The following is a 22685-nucleotide window of genomic DNA, read 5'->3' on the forward strand; positions in this document are numbered from 1 at the left end:
AGTGAAGAAAGAGAGGAAGGAAACAAACACAAAGAGGAAGGGAAGGAGGAAGGGAAGGAGACAGACCGTCATTCGTGACACAATAAGATAACCCTCAGTGATGAAGGGAAAGGACGGAAGGACAGAAGCGAAGGAGACAAGGAAAAGGGATGAAGGGAAGGGAGGAGGAGTAAATCAGTGCTGGAGACTGTGACGCGGAAGAAGAATCAGCGTCGGAGAAGGAAGAAGAAACCCGAAATGAAAGCGTCCCCCTCCAGCTCGCCTCGCACTTGTTGACTAACGTTTACCTCCAACCCTGCGGCGGCTTTTAGACATTCTTCCACCCGGTGTGTGGTGTCTTTGTCCCGGGTGTGGAGCTGCTGGTTTTCGGCTGCAGACACACTGACTGTTGCTGAACGCTGGGACTGAAAAACACAGCACTCTTCCATCTGAGAGACTTCAAACTGCCGCTCAGCATCCCGCTTCACCGGCTCCACATTTCATCTCTTATTCATCAAGCTTCGCGCGCAGGAGCTCCGGAAATCACAGCGAGCACGGCGCCCTCTCCTGCGAGCAGCGCCGCTGGGTGGCACCGCTGTCTCCGGGCGGAGGGACTCTGATCTCGGCGTGGTGGACGATTTCTCCACCGTGACAAGACGTCGAAAAGGTTGAAAAGCGAGCACTACCGCCTCGTTGCGACACCCGCTCCGTGTTTAAGGAAGCTGGATACACGATCAGTATTTCAACGGTTTGATATTCAGCTGGCCTGTGAGACGGGAAGCTTCGGGAAACACGCCGGTCTCAGCGCCCTCTCTCCGGGCAGCGCCGCTGGGTGGCACCGCTGGGTTCAGCCGGTGGAATGACTCTTCACCAGCGGGTAACGACGTCACATTTACCAGAAAACTGATCTTGTTTCAATCACGAAGTCGTGATCTGGTTGCCCATTGTGTATTTCTGGACCTGGACAATTAGCCTGTGAGGCGGGGCAAGCTCCGGAACACAGACCGAACACGGCGCCCTTTCGCCGGGCTGCACCGCTGTGTCCGGCCCGGTGGGATGTCTCACCATTGGGGGTGTAATATTTTCTAGAGATCCGGGCTTTTGTGCGTCAGAAGTGAACTCAGTCATACCGCGTGCTGTCGCCCTCCTGTCTGTGAGTTTGTGTGGTCGGGTAGGAGGACATGGCCGACTCCGGCCGGGCCCGACCGGCGGACCCCGCCGCCGCCGACTGCCGGACATCGAGCCCCCTGGCCGTGAAGAAGAGGGCGCAGCAGTCTCCCGGTCTCCGGCCCAAGTACCAGAGCTCCGCACCGGGCCACTGCCTCAGGAAAGTCACCCTGACCAAACCCACCTTCTGCCACAGCTGCAGCGACTTCATCTGGGGGCTCGTCGGCTTCCTGTGCGAAGGTAAGACTGCGCACGCTGACAGGTAACATCCAGAGCAGCTCGTGCATTATTTACACACAACATCAATTATTCATAGGAAAAACTTGAACTCATGCTCGACATAAGTGCACATACTGGTACTCCCAGTGGGAAGTGGAGCACTGCAGCCTGCTCTGCCCGTGGAGCTGCAGGTGACCCCGCACGCGGTGTGTTTGGGAGCCTCCCTCCGCTCAGGTGATGCTGCTGTTCATGTTTAACCTGCGGACTGACGCAGCTGGAGCTGAAGGTCTTCAGAGGACAGATGCTGAGTGTGTGTCCCTGTGGCCAAAGTCAGTGTACACGAGAGGAGCATCATCAGCACCAGCATCTGCACGAGGAGAAACCAGGAAGAGAGCCTTACCTTTCCTCCAGGTGTTCACCTCATCTGCCATCTCCTCTCTGTTCTTTCCCCTCCTGTCATTTTTTTCTGTCCTCCTCTTTCTTCTTCCCTTCCGTACTGTTGTTTCCTTTCCTTCTTTTACTTCCTTTCCCTGTTTCCTTCCCTTTTCCTTTCCTTTCTTCCACTTTCCTTTCCTCTTTCTTTCTTTTCTTTTCCTCATCTTCACTTTCCTTTCTTTCTGTTTCCTTTTCTGTCTCTTCCATCATTTTTTTCTTCCCTTTATGTTTACTCTCCTCTCCTTTCTTTTCCTTCTCTTTCCTTTCTTCTTTCCTTCCTTACTTTTGTTTCTTTCCTTCTTTTACTTCCTTTCCTCGTTTCCTCTCCCCCTCTTTCCTTTCCTTTTCACTGAGCTCCAACTTCATCATGAATTCAACAGACGAACTGAAGAGCTGATCCAAGACAACACACACACACACACACACACACACACACACACACACACACACACACACACAAGCTCACACATTCACACACATAGACTCACACTCCATTCTGCCCAGTAACACACTGGTTGTCCATAGTCACTGGCGTGTGTGTGTGTGTGTGTGTGTGTGTGTGTGTGTGTGTGTGTGTGTGTGTGAGAGAGAGAGGTGTAAAGTGTTGTGCAATTGGAGCTGTAGTCAAGTGTGATTTACTTCCTCTGGTTGGCATGGCAACAGGCTTCGTGTTTGTGTGACCGCGAGCAGAGACATGACCATCATCATCATCATCATCCTCTTCATCACAAACAGCTGCAGATGCATTAAAAGCTGCAGCTGAACAACAACAACATTAACGCTCGGCTGGATTACGTGACGTTTGCGTCTCCTTTCAGCTGTCACTCAAACTGTGATGTCATCAAAGTGCTTCATCTGCCCGTGAATACACTCATCATCACAAAACAGCAGATCTCACGTTGACCAAGACGTTCACGTTTCAGTCATGTCAGATGTATGTTTATGTCTGGATTTATTTATCAGGTTTAATCTCAATAAGCACTGAAATAAGTCTGAAACACGAGCAGTAATCCACTGACGGTTAGAGGCTGACACCAGCTCTTTCCAATTCATCGATTAATCATTTGGTCATCGTTAAAAATATGCACATATTTTAAAATGTCCACCACAAATTCTCAGAGTGACGTTTTCAAAGTTTTTTTTGTCAGACCAACAGTCCAAAACAGCAAAATCTCCATTTAAAGAGACACAAACAGAAAGTGAAGCAGCGAATCGAACAGTCAGAGACTCGCGTGCGGTACGACGCTCATCACGAGGTCACACTTCAGTCTGCAGGTTGAACAAACCAGCCGGCTCTGAGAATGACCTTCTGACCGTCTGTCAGCTCGGCTGAGGCTTTGCTGACTCACTGATGTTCATGAGCCGTTCTGAGGCGTAGAGGGGAGCTGAGAAACATGGCTGACGTGATGGCGCCAACTGAAACACACTGCAGTGTGTGTGAAAGTGGCTCGAGTGAACACGAGGTTTCCCACAGTGTGAAGGAGAAGAACACCACAAACTGAATGTCAGTTCAGCAGCACCCACAGGCAGAGGGTGGAGGAGGAGGAGGAGGTGCAGCCTCACCTGACCGTCACTCAGCCTTCATCTGAAAGTCCATCACATGACATCAGCACCTTCCTGCTTTCTTTGACAGCTTGACCTTTGTACAGTTTCCTCCTTCCGAGAATCGACATTCTTTACAAAACCACAAGTGTTCCTCCTGTGAGAGCCCGAGCGTCTGATCAGCGATCAGCTCTACGTCCAATACTGAACGCCTGACTGCTCTGTGTGCACCGTGTACTGATGAGCTGGAGCTCATTCAGTTAGCCTGATCATGTTAGCTTAGCTCCGATTGCTAATTACAACTCTCATGCTATGTCTTCAGTTAGCCAACGGTGTCCCACAGAAGCTGTTGCATGAAAGTAGCTTTTAAATACACAGAAAACTAAAAATGAAGAATAGAACAAACTTTTTTTGTATTTAAGCAGCAGATATTTCATTTGTTTGTGTAACGTTTAGCTAGCAGATATAATCACCATGTTCTCCTTATGGTTTAGTGTGCTAACATGCTAACATTAGCTAATGAACTATTAGCCTTGCTCACTGGTCTCTGTCTCCTCTGTCTCCTCTCCCTCCTCTTCCTCCTCTCCCTCCTCTGCTTCCTCTGCCCCCCCATCTCCTCTGTCTCCTCTGTCTCCTCTGCCTCCTTTGCCTCCTCTGTGTCCTCTGTCTCCCCCATCTCCTCTGTGTCCTCTGTCTCCTCTGTCTCCTCTGCCTCCTCTGTCTCCTCTGCCTCCTCTGTCTCCTCTGCCTCGTCTGCCTCCTCTGCCTCGTCTGTGTCCTCTGTCTCCCCCGTCTCCTCTGTGTCCTCTGTCTCCTCTGTCTCCTCTGCCTCCTCTGTCTCCCCCATCTCCTCTGTGTCCTCTGTCTCCTCTGTCTCCTCTGCCTCCTCTGCCTCCTCTGTCTCCTCTGCCTCCCCTGCCTCCTTTGCCTCCTCTGTGTCCTCTGTCTCCCCCATCTCCTCTGTGTCCTCTGTCTCCTCTGTCTCCTCTGCCTCCCCTGTCTCCTCTGCCTCGTCTGCCTCCTCTGCCTCCTCTGTCTCCTCTGTCTCCTCTGCCTCCTCTGCCTCGTCTGTCTCCTCTGCCTCCTCTGTCTCCTCTGCCTCCTCTGTCTCCTCTGCCTCCTCTGCCTCCTCTGTGTCCTCTGTGTCCTCTGTCTCCCCCATCTCCTCTGTGTCCTCTGTCTCCCCCATCTCCTCTGTCTCCTCTGCCTCCTCTGCCTCCTTTGCCTCCTCTGTGTCCTCTGTCTCCCCCATCTCCTCTGTGTCCTCTGTCTCCCCCATCTCCTCTGTGTCCTCTGTCTCCTCTGTCTCCTCTGCCTCCTCTGTCTCCTCTGCCTCCTCTGCCTCCTTTGCCTCCTCTGTGTCCTCTGTCTCCCCCATCTCCTCTGTCTCCTCTGCCTCGTCTGCCTCCTCTGCCTCGTCTGCCTCCTCTGCCTCCTCTGTCTCCTCTGCCTCCTCTGCCTCGTCTGTCTCCTCTGCCTCCTCTGTCTCCTCTGCCTCCTCTGTCTCCTCTGCCTCCTCTGCCTCCTTTGCCTCCTCTGTGTCCTCTGTCTCCCCCATCTCCTCTGTGTCCTCTGTCTCCCCCATCTCCTCTGTGTCCTCTGTCTCCTCTGCCTCGTCTGCCTCCTCTGTCTCCTCTGCCTCCTCTGCCTCCTCTGTCTCCTCTGTCTCCTCTGCCTCCTCTGTCTCCTCTGCCTCCCCTGTCTCCTCTGTCTCCTCTGCCTCCTCTGCCTCCTCTGTCTCCTCTGTCTCCTCTGTCTCCTCTGCCTCCTCTGTCTCCTCTGTCTCCTCTGCCTCCTCTGTCTCCTCTGCCTCCCCTGTCTCCTCTGCCTCCCCTGTCTCCTCTGTCTCCTCTGCCTCCTCTGCCTCGTCTGTCTCCTCTGCCTCCTCTGCCTCCTCTGTCTCCTCTGCCTCCTCTGCCTCCTCTGTCTCCTCCTCAGTGTGTAACTTCATGTGTCATGAGAAATGCCTGAAGACGCTGCGCTCGGTCTGCTCCTGCATGGCTCCGTCTCTGGTGCAGGTGAGTAACAGACAGCTGCTGAGACTCTAAACACACCGACATGATGTTTATTGATCGCTGATCACTGAGCCTGACTAACTGCTGCACCGATCAATAAACCAGCCATAAACAGGGACCAGCTGTAGCAGAGTGGACTGATGTTTGTCCCTCGTCTGTTCTCGAGATCATACTGAACTGAGACAACCTGCATGTCAGCCCAGCGCTGCAGGAAGTAGTCAGATCCTTCAGTCAGGTGAAGGTGTGGATTCGCAGCTGAGCCGTCGTCCACGTTCGGCCCAGCTGACGGCCCGGTCCTCAGTCATCCTCTCAGCACTCGCTGCTCTGATGACTTTCTGTTTCGTAGAAGCCTGCGCTGGTTTCCTCTCACACTTCTTCTTACTGATGAAGGTGTGAACGTTTCTTCTGGTGTATCAGACGCTGTCTGTGTTTGTGCACCACAGTAATCCTGAATGGCCTGGTTTAACCAGGTTTAACCTTGTTTCATTTTAACGCCTCGGCGCTGAATAAAGACCTTTTCCTGCTCAGATTAGCTTCCTGATTAAACTCTGAGCCTTTTCTTGAAGCTCATTCATAGAACAGGTGTGTGTGTGTGTGTGTGTGTGTGTGTGTGTGTGTGTGTGTGTGTGTGTGTGTGAGAGAGAGAGAGCAGAGGTACTTCAGGCCAGTTTTCTTGCTCTGTGGTGTTGTGAGGTTGTCGGTCAGCAGGCCTCCTTCAAGCTGCCTCCATGTTCTGATGTTTTGGTGAAAGCAGCTGTTCAGATCAGAGGCCCCGGCCTCGGGCCCCCGGCCTCGGGCCCTGTCGCCCGGCGCTTGATGTTAACATGCTGTTACATAACGTGTCATGTTCAGGGTCAGCTACAGCGGTCTGCTGTGGAGCCAATAGATTCACTTGGTGCTTTTTGTAAAGGAACAATAAAGCTATTAAAAAAAAAAAGAGCTGCCGGAGATCTGCGACGGCTGCTCCTCTGTCCTGACTGTCCTCTGTCCTGAGTGTCCTCTGTCCTGACTGTCCTCTGTCCTCTCTGGAAAACAGAAGCATCAAGTATTTTCATGCATTTACTGGCTTTTACACACACACATACACACACACACACACACACACACACACACACACACCGCCTCCTGAACTGTTACCGCCTCCTGTTGCTGCCCCCTGCAGGTCCCGGTGGCTCACTGCTTCGGTCCGGCGGGTCACAAGAAGCGTTTCTGCTGCGTCTGCAGGAAGCAAACAGAGGGAAACACGGCGCTGCGCTGCGAAGGTCAGACCAGTTTCACCACCAGTAACTCCAGTTTAACCAGCGTGTGTCCGTCAGATGAGAGTCCATGTAGTCTCTGCTCCGGAGCTTTTGACCACGTCACATGATCGTCATCAGCAGATGGAGCTTGTTCAGTAGAGTTTTTTTCCTTGCTTGTTTCTTGTTGTCTGATAGCAGAGAAAGAGGGAAATATAACAAGACTTTACTCATTAAACAGAGTTTTCATATCAGACATGAAGCTCAGTCTGTGAGAGCAGAGCAGACACTGAGTTCACAGAAGCACCTGAAGCTGAACTAAAGCTCTTTTTAACTGAGTGTGATGGATTCAGGTCATGAGTGACTGAAGGTCTTTGTGCTGAACGTTAAGCCTGAACATGCAGAAGCACATGTGAGAGCAGGTGAACACCACAGAGAGAAGACAGAAGACAGGCTACATTCAACTTTCAACTTTATTAATAAAAGACTCGATCAGTCAATCAGTAATAATATACAGAGAAAGCTGCATCAGTCAGGTTTTATCTGGAATGAAATGCCGACATGTGACCTGTGACTGACCCTGTGACCTTTGACCTCACATTCCTGACACGAGCTGCTGCTTCGACCTGGATGACACGTGTGTGCGTGTGTGTGTGTGTGTGTGTGTGTTGCAGTGTGTGAGCTGCACGTCCACGCTGACTGTGCTGTCTTCAGCTGTGCAGACTGTCGCTGGACTCACCTGGACGTCACTCTGGAGCAGGTGAGTGTGGCTTCAGTTTTCCCGTCACGCAGCAGCTGTCGATCGATCGTCTCGCTGAAAAATCACCTGTAACTAAAGAAATGCTGCGTGTGTGTCTGTGCGTGTGAGTCAGTCCGAGCTGATTGATTAAAATGAGCTGATCATGGCGGTCGGACTGAAAACCAGTTCAGCACCAGCTGACTGACAGCAGACCAGCAGCCTCACAGACTGGGTCAGGCTGGCTGTCTTCTCATTGGCTGTGGAGAGCTGACAGGAAGCAGCCAGAGCCAATCAGAACATAGATGAACATAAATCTGACTTCCTGTCTGAGGCTCTCTGCTTCATGCTCGTCGGTTCCTACTGAAGACGTTAATCTTTAAAAACAGCTCACAAACACAGTTTTATTTAAAAAGAAGGTTCAGTAACCCAGGATCTATTTTCTGTCGCTGCAGGATACGTTTCACCACCACTGGAGGGAGGGAAACCTGCCGTCAGCGGCGAGGTGTGACGTCTGTCGGCGGTCCTGCGGCTCGTCCGACGTCATGGCGGGGATGAGGTGCGAGTGGTGCGGCATCACGGTAAGAACCGGCTGAACCACGTCACCCGGTCCTGATGACGTTGACCAGCTCAGGTCGAGGACGGATTAACAGACCGACAGGAGTCCCAAAGTCCAAACGTCCCTGTCTGAAAGACAACCTGTCCTAATTTGTTTAAGTCATCAAAGAAAGTAGAAGACGTGAATTCTGTCAACCTGAGCACAAAGGCACCGTGTCCACTGTGGACAGGGGGACACATCCTCACTGTCGTAGCGAGCAGCAGCGAGCGGTCCAACCAGGCGGGGGCCATTTTCCCCTGAGTTTTGACTCACAGGCTCACACAGTCTGCCTGACGCTCACTGGGCTTTCACACCCTGAGAGGAGGCTGCAGGCACGAACACACACACACACACACACACACACACACACACACACACACAGCCTGCCGAACCTGACAAACCTGGTCAGGTGGTTTTCCAGGATCCTGGTTGGTTTCAGGGTGTGTTTAAAGCACCAGATTACATGTCCAAATCATTGATCACTGATCAGCTCTGTCCTGCGCGTGTCGTTTGACGCCTCTCGTCCTCACCGTCTCTCTGCAGACCCATGCGGCGTGTTACCTCAGCGTGCCACCAGAGTGCACTCTGGGACGTCTGCGCTGCATGCTGCTGCATCCGTCCTGCGTCCGCCTCGAGTCCAGAAACTTCAGCAAGATGCACTGCTACCGCATCACCGAGAGCTACAGCCATGACCTGGGTACACACACACGCACGCACACACACACACACACACACACACACACACAAACCACATCCTCTGTGATGCTGCTGACACAAACTGTGTGTGAACCACAAACATTTCCTGACAGCTTCACTCTTTGAGCTGTGACACTAAAAATGAGCTTTTTCACAACATCCTGATGTCGATAATGGAGACAAACGTTCACACTCGGCCTGCAGAGAGTCCGTCCACAGCTGAAGGGGGACAGTGAGTCCACCTGCAGCAGGTGGACGAGCAGTTCTGCTGTGATTTTGGCCCTTTAAGTGGTTTGAATGAAAGTCTGTGTGCGAGGTTTTATTCCTGTTAAAACATGAATTTAAGACAGATAATGTCATGACGTTAGCATCTTAACCAGCTAGCTTAGCTCCCGGTAGCTTCAGCTGTATATTCAGCTGTAGATGTATGAAGATAAACAGACATGAAACATATTCTCATTGTTAAACAGAAAAATCCACTGAGATTAAGACACACAAACATCAGTCACACACACACACACACACACACACACACACAGAAGCATCGGAGAGGAAGTCAGCTTGTCTCTGCTCAGGTGTTTCAGGCGGAGCCTCGGTGAGTTCACTGCTCTTTGTTTGTGTCAGATAACTCCGATGACGTCGATGCGTCTGCCGCTGCGTCCAGAGACGGCCCTCCGGCTGCTCCAGAGTCAGGTCAGTCCGCAGACCGGCAGGCCTCGCACGACGACGTCTCCACAAAGATCACATCTGTCAGGATGACAGTGAAGCTGTGTGTGTGTGTGTGTGTGTGTGTGTGTGTGTGTGTGTGTGTGTGTGTGTGTGTGTGACCTACAGGGAAACAGTTTCTTAAGGTGTTTGACGGCGATGATGCAGTCAAGCGGGGCTTCTTCCGATTGGTCTCCATCCTTCGAGCCACGAGGAATGAGGAAGTGGTGGTGAGAGCTCATGTCCCACAGAGTACTGCTGTTTTTACTACTACGACCACTACTAATACTACCACCATTACCACTACTACCACTGCTGCTGCAGCTCCTCCTACCGGCAGAGCCCAGGAGGTTTATGTGGTAGAAAGACATTAGCATGAAAATCTGCGCACAGTTGAATGAATTCTAATTGTGTAGAAACAGATGTTGGATAATAAAAGCAGTCAGATTAAAGCACAGATTAACAGTGTGCTCTACTTAATCTCAGCGTGAAGCTCTATGAGCCCTGGATTTGACCTCAGGAAACACACGGTGCCCTCGCCTGTTGATTGGTGCAGGTTTCTGGGGTTGAACTCAGTTATTCCTCAGCTTTTGATTCCTGTCACCTGTCACCTGTCACCTGTCGCTCGGTCTTTCCTCACACTGCAGTGTCTGCGTTGTCCTGCAGGAGGCGGCGCTGAGGGCCTTCTACCTCCCTGATGAACCTCAGGACTACGAGCTGCACGAGATCGGCGGCATGCAGCGCCTCCACAGCGACGACATCCTCAACCGTAATGGCGGTCCAGACAACAGGAGCTCTCTGAAGGACGGCGGTGACGCCTGGCTGCTGAGGGCCAAACCCCGAGACGCTGAGGTCATCAAGGTGTACGCAGGCTGGCCCAGGTGAGGCACTCTAACCTTAAACCATCGTCTTTCTGTCGCTGAATCGTCTCGTTTGGCTCAGACGCTGCAGTTTGTTCTCGTTCTCACCTGCCGTGTGTTTCAGGTCAGGTGCAGCCTTCGTCTCCGTGTCCGTCTCTACGAGCAGCACAGCAGCTTCAGTCCTCTCTGAGGTCCTCAGTCAGCTCGACAGACAGGTAAGATTATCCTCAGAGAGTTTAAACTCGGATTACAGTTCAGTTTTAAGTACAGAAAGCAAAGTGTAAACCTGCTGCATCGTCGTCCTGTCATGTGACCTCTGTGCGACACACCTGCTGTGAGTGAATGAATGAATGAATGAATGAATGTGTCGTGTCTGTCGGGGCTCCTGTTGATGACTGTGTGTTGGTTCAGGAGGAAGACGCGTCCAGTTTCAGCCTGCTGGAGGTCTGCATGAGCAGCAAGCAAGGTGAGCAGTAACGTCAGGTATGAAGGACACAAACACACCAGTGAGTCCTTGAGAAGCCTCAGAACATCACCATCATCATCATCATCATCATCATCATCATCACAGCCTGGAAGAAAAGTGACCAATAAAACGTCTCAGATGCTAAAGACTGCTAAAGCTAGGAAACATCTGTAGCTCTGTCCAATCACGAGCAGTCAGCTATGTAAACAGGAAGTCACTGTAGCATAACAAGCTAGCAGAACGTCCAAAAATGACAAAAAGCTAAAAGCTAAGTCTTTGTAAAAGTATTAGTTTTATGTCTTTCTTAACATGTGGAGAGAGTTTCACTGCTGGTGACATTCATACAGTTTGTAATGAGAGGGAAAGCTCTGATTATGCTAAGCTAACTGACGTTATTTAGCTTCTCATTCAGTCAAAGCATGAAGCTAACAGACGGTCATCACGTCTCCATGTTTGTCTTCCAGTCCAGAGACAGACTCTGACTCCTCAGGAGAAGATTCTGGACAAGCTGCAGGAGATCAGGAAGGTAGGAGGAGATCCAACTCCTGCGTCAACACAACACTAAGATGCACAGCGAGGCTCAGACCTCCTGATTCTGCCGTGGAAAGAAACTCCTCCGCTCGGCCTGCGCCTCCTCTCCTTCTTTTAACCTGCCTCTGAAAACACAGTTTTATCCAGAGGCTTCTTCATCATTTCAGTGGAACTGACCCAACATTTATTTTTACCTGGGATCTTTGTCGTCATTTTATTCTTTCTACCTGATTTAAGTTTTCGTCACACCAGGTTTTCGTGTGATGACGTATTTCCTTTGTTCCTTCACAGAAGGTGAAGTTCGCCTGTGTTTGGTTTCCCAGGTGTCTCTGCGGCAGATGAGCCAGACTCGCTTTTACATGGTGGAGAACAGGAAGCGAGCGGCGCAGGTCAGCCTGCTGATTGGAGGACTGCCACCCCTGCTGACTAAAGAGGAGTACGTCCAGCTGATCCAGGAACACCTGACCATCAAGAGTGAGTCAGAGCACCTGAGCCAAATCTCGCTGTTCATTCCAAACTGAACCAGCCTGCTGCTGCACTGCTGGACCGTTTGACTGCTGTCAGCCGTGTGAAGTCACTGAGAACATTTACTCAGCTGCTGTCACTTCACTTCCTGTCTGCTTCTTCTGATTCATCTGACTGTGTCTCTGTCTCTGCAGGTCACCTGGTGACCATCAGCCACGTCTATGCCAGTCAAGGTGAGACAGTTGTCTTCTTGGTGGATTTTAAGGATGTGTGAAGCTCTGAGATCAAATATTTAAATCCCAAAGTGCTTTCCTTCTGTCCCGAGCAGCTCTAGTCTCTCAGCGACTGTTTGTTTGGACGCATGTTTCTAATAAATGTCCAGTTTGTAGATTTAAAGGTCAGATTTATCCCAGAGTTCTTTGCAGCTCATCGTTTTCTGTTCTTGTACTGTGACTGTGGTGCTGTGACACCGGCCTCCTCAAGCACGTCTGCGTCAGGTATCCTAAAAGAAGAACGCTCCGCCTGCTGGACGGAGGTGTAAACACAAACATGCAGACAGACCTGAAAATGGCTCCTGGACGTCTTTCAGCTCAGTGTTTCAAAACCAGCTTTGAACGCCTGAAAACCATCAATCGACTGATCTTTTGGTTTGGAAACATTCTGAAAATAGTGAGAAATGTGGTCACAATGAGCCAAAGTGACACCTTCACAGGAAATATAGACTCTAATAAAGCATTAGTGTTAGTGTTAGTACAGAACCATTGTGCTGCTAATGTGCATGCTAATAAGTGATCAGTTCATGTTGAATATGTTCACCTGAACTGACCTTTAAACAGAGACATACAATCACTGCTCTGTACATACCTTTCAGGTGCAGCGGCGTTGCAAATCTCATGTTTCTCTGAAGCAGAGAGGATCTACATGTTGGCTAAAGACACCACTGTCAACAGCAAGACGCTCACTTCGCTCGTTATCCCGGAGATCGAGGTAACGCACCTGAGGGTCACATTTCAGTCACTCCCTGAAAACACAGTTGAGTTTCAGACTGTAGGTCGGTGAGCACATAGGAGACGTCAGGTGGTCTGACTGCTCATCGTTAGTATTTCTGGAGGTCAAACCGCCGCGCTGCAGCCCGCCGCGGTCGCTCTGATCTTATAGCTTCTGTTCTGTGACTGTCGCCTCTCAGCACAACAAGCTGGGACAAGACGTCTGTCCTCTGCTGGTGTTCGTCAACCCAAAGAGCGGCGGTCTGAAAGGCAGAGAGCTTCTCTACAGCTTCCGGAAACTTCTGAACCCTCATCAGGTCTTTGACATTTCCAACGGAGGACCGCTGGCTGGGTGAGAGCCAAGTTTCAAGTCTGTAACCAATCATCAGGATGTAAACTCTGGTCCTGTTCACTGTAACATGAAATGTTCCTGTTCCCTGTTCTTCTTCTCTGCTCCAGCCTCCATACATTCCGGGAGGTTCCCAGGTTTCGGGTGCTCATCTGTGGGGGCGATGGGACGGTGGGCTGGGTGCTGGGAGTACTGGAGGCAGTCCGGCACAAACTGGTCTGTCGAGAGCCGCCAATCGGCATCGTCCCACTGGGAACAGGTCAGACCAACACTGCTCCGTGTTAGCACCTGTTCATGAGTTCGAACTCAGCTTCATGCATGAGACATTTGTGAAGCTTTAAAGGTGAAACCTGATTTAGTGAATCACCAGTTGGAGCCTGAGAGCTGCTGAAGGACTTTATGTTCAGACTGACTGATGACGAGCTGCTGGACTCAGTCCTGCAGACTGACTCTGAGCTCACACCTTCAGTCATAACCACAACAGGTACTGAAGCCTGTCCTGTCTCGTCAGGTAACGACTTGGCTCGTATCCTGCGCTGGGGAGCAGGCTACAGTGGCGAGGACCCCCACCACATCCTGGTCTCAGTCGATGAGGCAGATGAGGTCCTGATGGACCGCTGGACAATCCTGCTGGACGCCCAGGACATCACTGAAGACGGCAAGGACAACGGCTTCCTGGAGCCACCCAAGGTCTGGTCCAGGTCCAGGACAGTCAGGACCATTAATCCTTGTTAGAACTTTACCAATGGGCCTGTTGATGTTCAGATTGTGTCTGTTCCCTGAGCTTCAGAACCACCATCATCAGAGTTTTACAGCGTTCTTCAATAATCTGAGGTTTTCTGAGGATTGTTTCAGCTTCATTCTCAACTGAAGTATTTTTCTCTCTGTCCCTGATTCAGTTTAGATGATTTTTACCTTTCAGTCAGTTTTTCTCTGCAGTCTCTTCACATTTCAATGAATGACAGTGGTCTTAAATGACTGTGAAGGTGACACGTCAGTGTTACAGTAATCCAACAGTTTCTGTCACAGTTCATTGTCTCTTTGTGTCTCAGATTGTACAGATGAACAACTACTTTGGTCTTGGCATCGATGCAGAGCTCAGCCTCGACTTCCACCAGGCTCGAGAGGACGAACCGGATAAATTCACCAGCAGGTAACCCTTCACTTCACTTCAGTTCACTTCAGTTCACTTCAGACTGAGAGGTGTTCACAGCCTGTTTGCTGTCAGCTCCACTGATTCACTGAGTCTTCCACAGGTTCCATAACAAAGGAGTGTATGTGAAGGTCGGCCTGCAGAAGATCAGTTACACCAGGAGTCTCCACAAAGAGCTGCAGCTTCAGGTGGACGCTCAGAGCATCCCGTTACCCAACATAGAGGGCCTGATCTTCCTCAACATACCCAGGTAACACACACACATCACAGACAGGTGTTACTGACAGAGAGAAGGCCACAGGACACTTACCTGCCTGTGTGTGTGTGTGTGTGTGTGTGTGCGCGCGCGCGCAGTTGGGGTTCTGGTGCTGATCTTTGGGGATCAGAGGTCGATGGTCGCTATGGGAAACCCAGCATTGATGACGGCCTGCTGGAGGTGGTCGGGGTCACCGGGGTCGTCCACATGGTGAGATTAATCCAAACAAACACACAAACACTTGACTCAAAGGCCATATGCTGCCCTTTTCCAGAGCTTTCAACCGTGTGTGTGTGTGTGTGTGTGTGTGTGTGTGTGTGTGTGTGTGTGTGTGCAGGGCCAGGTGCAGAGTGGTATGCGGTCAGGGATTCGTATTGCTCAAGGGAACTACATCAGGCTGACTGTGAGCAAACCCATACCTGTCCAGGTGGACGGAGAACCGTGGATCCAGCCACCTGGACACATCATCGTCTCTGCTGCTGGACCAAAGGTTCACTCTGTTTGTCCCTGTTGGGCTTCTATACTTTGTCTTGTATACCTGTGGTTTACATGTTATTTGGTATATTGTGTGAATGTCTGTAGTTTATCTGTAGTGTGTGATGTGTTTTAATGTCATTTATCTATCGTGTGTTTACCCGTAGTTTATTAATAGTTGGTATTTTGTGTGTATACCTGTTGTCTGTGTGTTGTGTGTATACCTGTTGTCTAAGTGTTGTGTGTATACCTGTTGTGTGTGTGTTGTGTGAATACCTGTTGTGTGTGTGTTGTGTGTGTACCCATTTTGTGTATACCTGTTGCCTGTGTGTTGTGTGTGTACCTGTTGTCTATGTGTTGTGTGTATACCTGTTGTCTATGTGTTGTGTGTATACCTGTTGTGTGTGTGTTGTGTGTATACCTGTTGTGTGTATACCTGTTGTTTGTGTGTTGTGTGTATACCTGTTTATATTGTGTTTATACCTGTTGTCTGTGTGTTGTGTGTATACCTGTTGTCTGTGTGTTGTGTGCGTACCTGTTGTGTGTATACCTGTTGTGTGTGTACCTGTTTGTATTGTGTGTATACCTGTTGTCTGTTTGTTGTGTGTGTACCTGTTATGTGTATACCTGTTGTCTGTGTGTTGTGTGTGTACCTGTTATGTGTATACCTGTTGTCTGTGTGTTGTGTGTGTACCTGTTATGTGTATACCTGTTGTCTGTGTGTTGTGTGTGTACCTGTTATGTGTATACCTGTTGTCTGTTTGTTGTGTGTATACTTGTTGTCTGTTTGTTATGTGTATACCTGTTGTCTGTGTGTTGTGTGTGTACCTGTTATGTGTATACCTGTTGTTTGTTTGTTTGTTGTGTGTGTACCTGTTGTGTGTGTTGTGTGTGTGTTGTGTGTGTACCTGTTATGTGTATACCTGTTGTGTGTGTACCTGTTATGTGTATACCTGTTGTGTGTGTACCTGTTATGTGTATACTTGTTGTCTGTTTGTTGTGTGTATACTTGTTGTCTGTTTGTTATGTGTATACCTGTTGTCTGTGTGTTGTGTGTGTACCTGTTATGTGTATACCTGTTGTCTGTTTGTTGTGTGTATACTTGTTGTCTGTTTATTGTGTGTATACCTGTTGTCTGTTTGTTGTGTGTATACCTGTTATCTGTTTGTTGTGTGTATACCTGTTGTCTGTTTGTTGTGTGTATACCTGTTGTCTGTTTGTTGTGTGTATACCTGTTGTCTGTTTGTTGTGTGTATACCTGTTATCTGTTTGTTGTGTGTATACCTGTAGAGTTTCTTATGTCTGTCCCTTGCTGTGTCCTTAAGGTTCGGATGCTGAGGAAGTCCAAGCAGAAGCAGAAGAAATCCTCAGCTGGTGTGAAGGACGGACGTTCTGAGAGTCCTTCCTCCAGAGACGGAGGACACTGATCGACCCATCTGGAAACCAGTGTCTTGCCTTTTACCTGCTTCCTGCATCTGAGAAGCCATCTTTGTGCCAGCAGCCAGCTGTGATTCACTCATGTAGCTTTGTAGCCACGATAGCGTGCTGCAGATCGACTTGGAGACTGAGTGAAGTTTAACTTTTACCTGCACATGGTGGGAGGAAGTCCTGGATCACCTTGAGTTTGGCCCAGGTGGGATCACATTTCCATCCTGCTGACCAAACACACAGAATTCACGAAAACATGGCCAACATTCAGCCAGTAAAATAGCTTTTTTAACTAAAACACAAGAGTAACAAGTAATTATTAGATTCATAGTAAGATTTCTGCTTAGATTAACAGAGTTGATGTTGAAGTTTTCTCAGTACAGATAAGCTTGAGAGTTAAACAGAAAGAAGTATTTAACAGAAGTTAAGTTTCTGTGACTGTATTTGTACAGTACGTAGCAGTACACTCGGTGTCAGTGGATATGTTGTAATAACTTTAGTTGTGAAAAAAAATGTGCAGCTATAGAGTGATTATGGCCTCCATGTGTCAAAGTGTCATTGGAGAATATGGAGAAACTGAACACTGAAGCTCTCCTGAAGAGTCTGACAGGCAGTTTCTTGAAGAAGCTGTAACCACGTTATGTTTGTCTAAACCACGAATTTCCTGGATGCTGAACCGGCTTTCTTCCTCGTGTGTGAAATCCTTTGGTTATGTTGGTTTTAGACAACGTTCACTTTGCAGTGAAGCTAATGAACACACAAAAATCAAACAAGAAATCTTTGATTCTCTGAAACCACAGTACCCACTGCAACGAACTGCTTGAAAAGTAAAGTCAGAGCAGTCTGAGCTGGAGATAAGCTGAAAGGCCTGAAGCACAGCGAGCGATGGAAACACTGCTGTCAGAGCTGGTTTTCCTACAAATCATCATCTTGTTCTAATAACTAGGAAAAAAGATTTGTTTGTGCAAGATGTTCATAAGTTCTGTGCACGAGATAAAAAGTATATCTTATATCTACATTTACTGGATCCGCTTTGTACTCAGATTAACTTTAATCACTTCAACTACTTAACATACAAAAAGAGATTCATAGAAAATGTATCTTGCTAAAAGTAAGAAAACCTAGTGTGAAGAAGAAGAGTAATAGTTGTGCATAATTTATAAAGAAAACTAGCAGCCTGAACTATTTTACAGCCAAACGATCAAAAAATGCTAAAAGAAAGTATTGGAAGGTTAATAACTGCATTAGCAACAACTAGCTTGTCAAATTACAGTAATAACCTAATAATTTAGGTTATGTTACTTTGTGTCTTTATTTACCTGACCGCTCGAGTCAAGTTAACGTTGTTTTCTAGGAGATCGATCATGTTGAAGAATTAAGAGTTCATATATCCACTAGCTGCAGAACAGCTGAAAGTGAAGTGACACGCTACAGACACGCTACGTTAGAAGATGTCACATGGTTAAAAATGAGTCTTCCTCATGAGTACGACAGGACCTGTGCTGCAGCTTTACGCTGTGTTTTCAGTTCACGCTAAAGTCCTCAGCTGTGACGTCTGACGGACTTTTCCTCTCTCTGTCTTGTCTGTTAGCAGTTAGCCTCCTGAGTCTTAAGTACATTATATTAATCAGAGTTTATGCTGAAGGGCAGCGGCGGTGTCCAATCACACAGTGAGCTGCAAACCCCAAAATCAAAATTCTGAGTTTTTCTACAAGGGACAACACAGTTGTTAAATTCATTTTCCTCCACAGCCAAATTCATGCTTACACCCTAGATAAAACTAGCATGTTCCCAGCTACATTACAGCGCCATTACTAGCTTGCAGCTGGTTATCGACTTCACCAGAAAGCTAGCTAGCTAGCTTGCATGCCAAAACAGAATGTCTGTGAAGGAAATGCAGTGTAAGAGTTAAAACCATGATAACAGGCACCAGAATCTTCAAAGCTAGCTACACTGCTAGCCAACCGGCTGTAAAGCTAGCTTGTGAAAAAAAGGAAGTATTTGAAGGAAGTAGTTTGAGGGTTAAATTGCTCAGGCCAGTCACCTGCTGATTTACATTTTAGTACTTGATTTTCAGCACCGATGCCGTTATTGGTCGACAGCAGAAGCTGCGTGACTTTATTCTGCCGCCGTCAGTGTATCCAAAGATCACAGTTCATTTCAAACAAACTGACTTTGTTGCAAAGTATTTCTGCCATCATTGTTTGTGCGACTTTTTAGTGAACTCAGCCTTTAAGCCTGAAAGGAAACTTCTGAAAGATGAGCCTCAGCTGCCAGTTCATACTCAAACAGCCTCTGACAGACAGACGGAGGAGGACTTTATGAACTTCGTCCACATTCCCAGAGGTGCAGACGGTAAAGAAACACCTTCTGTAAAGGACAGTTTCTGGACCAGACGCAGGATCTTCTGCTGAAGGTCTCAGCTCTTGATGTAGCCACAACTGTACTGAATCTCTGTACTTTAGTTGTGATATTTAGCTTTTTTTTTTTTTTTTTTATCTGAGGTCTAATTAACTGATTTATTTTGACGTTTTTTGGTGCTAGAAGGTAACAGTATGTTATAGTTCTGTGTTTAAATTCAAGGATCGTGTTTTCATCCAAAGCCTCAAATCCCAATTGCAGCTTTTATTAAAGGCACTGTATGTGAGGACTAATGCAGGACCTGCAGTTATTTCAGTGCAGGTGGACTCGTTGCAGATGGCTGCATGTAATGAATTGAATGAATAGTGATTACAGTAAAGGTTTGTGGCTTCGAATGAGTGCAGATCTGAGAATGAGTGCTAATACATCAGTGGCATTAACTGTTCATTTTCATTGACTGGAGTAAACTGCTGAGCTTCATCAGTAGTCATGCTGAAGTGTTTTCTACAGTCGACACTGTACTGACAGTCGGATGAAGCTGTGAGATGCTTAAACTGTACAGACAGGCCTGCTGTCACAGTGTTTCATCACATCATGGAGTACTGTGGTTCTGAGTGCTCTTATTACAGCAGCGCTTTAGCTCCTCTTTGTTCCCACAGGAGACACTAAGCAAACATCATGTGAATCACTTTTTTAATTGTTTTAGTTTTTTGAGTAATATGTGTGACTGATGGGTTCAACAGGAAGTTTCACTTTTCTGCCAGTAAATTTGAAAGAAGTGAACTGGTAATGGTGGTTTGCAGGAATATGAAGTTCACACAGTTTGTTGTTAATGATGTAAAAAACCAGCAGCCTCGTCCTCAGAGTTACGTCTTCAGGCCAAACAGAGCACAAACGGTCCTGCTGCTGATGTTCCATCACTGAAGGATCGTCTTTTTAGTCCAGAGAAGATGTTTTCACCGTTTACGACTTCAAGAAAGTCCAGACTGAAGAGTCGAGTCACAACTGATTAGGTTCATTTTGACTAATGTCAAAAATGTCAAACATAAAGGTGGAATGCTGCTTTCATGCTCTAATTATGCACAAATGAATCTGAAGCTAGTTTATGATTTTTAAAACAGTTAAACCATAATTTTATGTTTTCCATCAGATGGAAACGTTCTACATGTCTGCTGCATCATTGTAGACGCAGATTTGGTATATTTGACAGTTTTGGATCTCCAGTTGAGTTTAGAGAGTGAAACGCTTTTTATTTGTCCACTTTTTGAGCAGTTGAAAACATTTCCTCCTGCATCCAAAGCGGTAAATGTTTGGAAAGCCGGAATATATTTTTCTCGTTTTCTTCTTCGATGCCACAAACACTTTTATTTGTCGTTGAATGTTAAAATGTGCTTTAACGTGGTTTTCTCTGCTTCTCTGCGTCCGTCGTGCCTCATAGCGTCTGACTTACCTGTCGTTATTAAGCACCACCCGTCTGAAACCAGACCAGGTGGTGTTTTGGTCTGCGGGGTGAAGTCTGCGTAGTGCCTCATCAAAACGCTTCGACACCCTCGGTGCTCTGATGTTTAACGTGTGTGTTTCTGCCCGTGCAGTGGTGTGTTCACCTCTAACGTGCTGAGCTAATGTGCCTCCAGATGTCATATAGATGTCTCTGTTCTTTTGCTGTTACTATATTTTTAGTTTTTACCTGAAGTTTTATTGAATAGATATGTATATTTTTGCAGACAGAAGCTGTATTTGTTTTTAGTTTAAACTGTAAAGTTTTAATGGTAAATTGCACTAATTGTTTTACAGATGCTGTTAGATGTCACGTTCAGGTTATTATGAATGTTGTAACAACTAAAGCTAAATATATAGTACAGATATGTTTAAATAACTGATGTGTTAAATCATAATAAAGACCATCTAAGTACTAAAGACATTGTGGTTTCTATCAAATTTCTCTTTCCACAACATCAACTTTGTGCTGATGAGCTGAGACTCAACTCAGATTTACGGCTCAGGGTGCGGATCTATAAGCTGCCTTTATTCTATTTTCTCATGAACAAATCCAATGAAAAGACCAGAACCAGCAACATGTCAGTTCATCTCCTGAAACAGCTGCTGACTGTAGCTGTTAGCGTAGAAACATGAGGAAGTAGTGCGTTTGTTGGGGATATTTTCAGCAGCGGGTTATTGACGACTCAAGCTGTGTCTGAATTCACACCCTCATGTGATACATGCATTCTGTCATTTTAGCATTTTAGGGTCAAAGTTCTCACAGCCCTCTGCCCTCTAAAATCCCATAATGAAACAAAACAGTGTCTGTTGAGTCTGTCCCACAATCCTGTGCAATCCTTGAAGTACTTGTACTTGAATATTTCCATTTTATGGCCTGAGAGAGAGAGAGAGAGCAAGAGTTGGGAGAGTGTAACATCCTGATAAGCCCCCCTGAACCAGCTGTGCAGTTTGACATGTCTGAACTCATCGTCCATAGAGACAAGCTCTGTTCCTGGACTGAGTGGAACTTCATACAAAGTGTACAAGAACTGTCCCAGACCCCTGCTGCATCTGTGGAAGGTTCTGCGAGTAACCAGTGGGAGGAGTAGGATACTGGGACTGTGGAGAGTGGCTGAATGGGTGTGGATCAAGGAGGAAGAGAACTCCAGCAAGATAGACCAGTTCTGCAGCATCTTCTTGTTGAAAATCAAGGCACAGATCTTCAGTGCTGTTTCTAACCAGCTGTGTTCCTGCCTGGCAAATAACAGCTATATCGGCACATCAGTCGAGTCGGGTGGCATTGCATGAATGTCAGGCTGCCTTGAACACACCAGTATGGTGACACACCTAATCATGAGGCCAGAGAGAAGTAGGGCAATCTATCAGTACTGTGGTTCCACCTGGCAAATGCTCATGACTCCATTCCACACAAACTGGTGCAGCTCACACAGACAAACCATGTCTCCAGAAGGATCAGCGAACTCACGTCTGACTCCCACACCAACTTCAAGGTAAGAGCCTCTTCAGGAGGAATCACATCAAGCTGGCAGACGGTGGAGAATGGCATCATCACAAAGTGAACTATTCCCATCATACTGTTCTCTCTAGACATGCACATACTCACAAAGTCTGCTCAACCAGAGTGAAGAGGGCCTACAATGGAATCTCCTGAACACCAACCACCCATCAGGGCCTTCATGACCCTACAGTCACCACAGCATCAGTCCCAGGCTGCCAGTGGATTCTGCAGGGGCTCGAGAAGCTTGTGCCCAAAGGGGTTTTAAACCACCTAAATCAAGATCTATGGTGTTGAGGAAAGGGAAGGTGGAAGACAAATTCCTGTTGAGCATCACAGGCACAGCCATCCCAACCATCACAGAGAAGCCTGTCAGGAGCTTAGGTGAGGTTATTGACATCCAGCATCCATCCAGCTGACCTACACCGAATCGAATAGCTGGCTGAAATCAGTGGACGGTCTGGCTTACCTTGGACGTTTTTAAGTATGGGTGTACCAGCATAGTATTTTTCCCAGAATCCTGTGCCCCCTCCTCGTCTATGAAGTCCTGATCTTAAAGGGGAGGGTCAGCATCCACCTCACCACAACAAATTATAACTGCCCTTTAGATCCTTGAAGGAGGAGTTCAAGGCAGCAAGAGCCAGAGAAGTGATGCAGTATAGGGACTCTAATGATCCAAAGGTTGCAAAAGCAGGGTTTGAAGAGAGGACTGGCAGGAAGTGGAGGGCAGAGGAAGCGGTTCAGCAAGCTGAGGTAAGGCTGCATCACAGGAAACACATGAGGCCTCGCTGGGCTTTGATCTTTCTCAGCTTCCTACATTAACACTACCGGAAGAAAGGAAAGGCGCCACCTAATACCAGAGGCGGTAAGAGCAGCACTGGAGGACAGGAGAACCTGCAAGTCTTAAGCACGAGGCAACAGGAAGCTCAGACCAGGTGGGAGAGTGCAATTGAGAGGAAGTTGTCCTGGGCTCTGGACAGCTGAGCCACACTGCATCAAATTTCTCATCCAGGCAGTGTTGGGGTGCTTCTTAG

The 22685-nt window shown here is 47.9% G+C and overlaps 1 protein-coding gene across 1 annotated transcript; it reads left to right on the top strand.

The window, feature by feature from the left end:
- Positions 1-213: 213 nt before the first annotated feature.
- Positions 214-20565, top strand: dgkq (diacylglycerol kinase theta). Its single transcript, XM_076739099.1, has 23 exons — positions 214-1386; positions 5281-5360; positions 6520-6619; positions 7267-7352; positions 7784-7909; positions 8470-8623; positions 9247-9315; positions 9457-9557; positions 9994-10208; positions 10312-10402; positions 10599-10653; positions 11118-11179; positions 11508-11658; positions 11844-11882; positions 12521-12636; positions 12836-12987; positions 13095-13243; positions 13496-13674; positions 14037-14137; positions 14241-14387; positions 14492-14603; positions 14731-14883; positions 16193-20565. The coding sequence occupies exons 1-23, from the start codon at positions 1161-1163 to the stop codon at positions 16292-16294; spliced, it is 2766 nt and encodes a 921-aa protein (XP_076595214.1). The 5' UTR covers positions 214-1160; the 3' UTR covers positions 16295-20565.
- Positions 20566-22685: the final 2120 nt, after the last annotated feature.

The sequence above is a fragment of the Chaetodon auriga genome, chromosome 9 (assembly GCF_051107435.1).
Source record: "Chaetodon auriga isolate fChaAug3 chromosome 9, fChaAug3.hap1, whole genome shotgun sequence".
Taxonomy (NCBI): Eukaryota; Metazoa; Chordata; class Actinopteri; order Chaetodontiformes; family Chaetodontidae; genus Chaetodon; species Chaetodon auriga.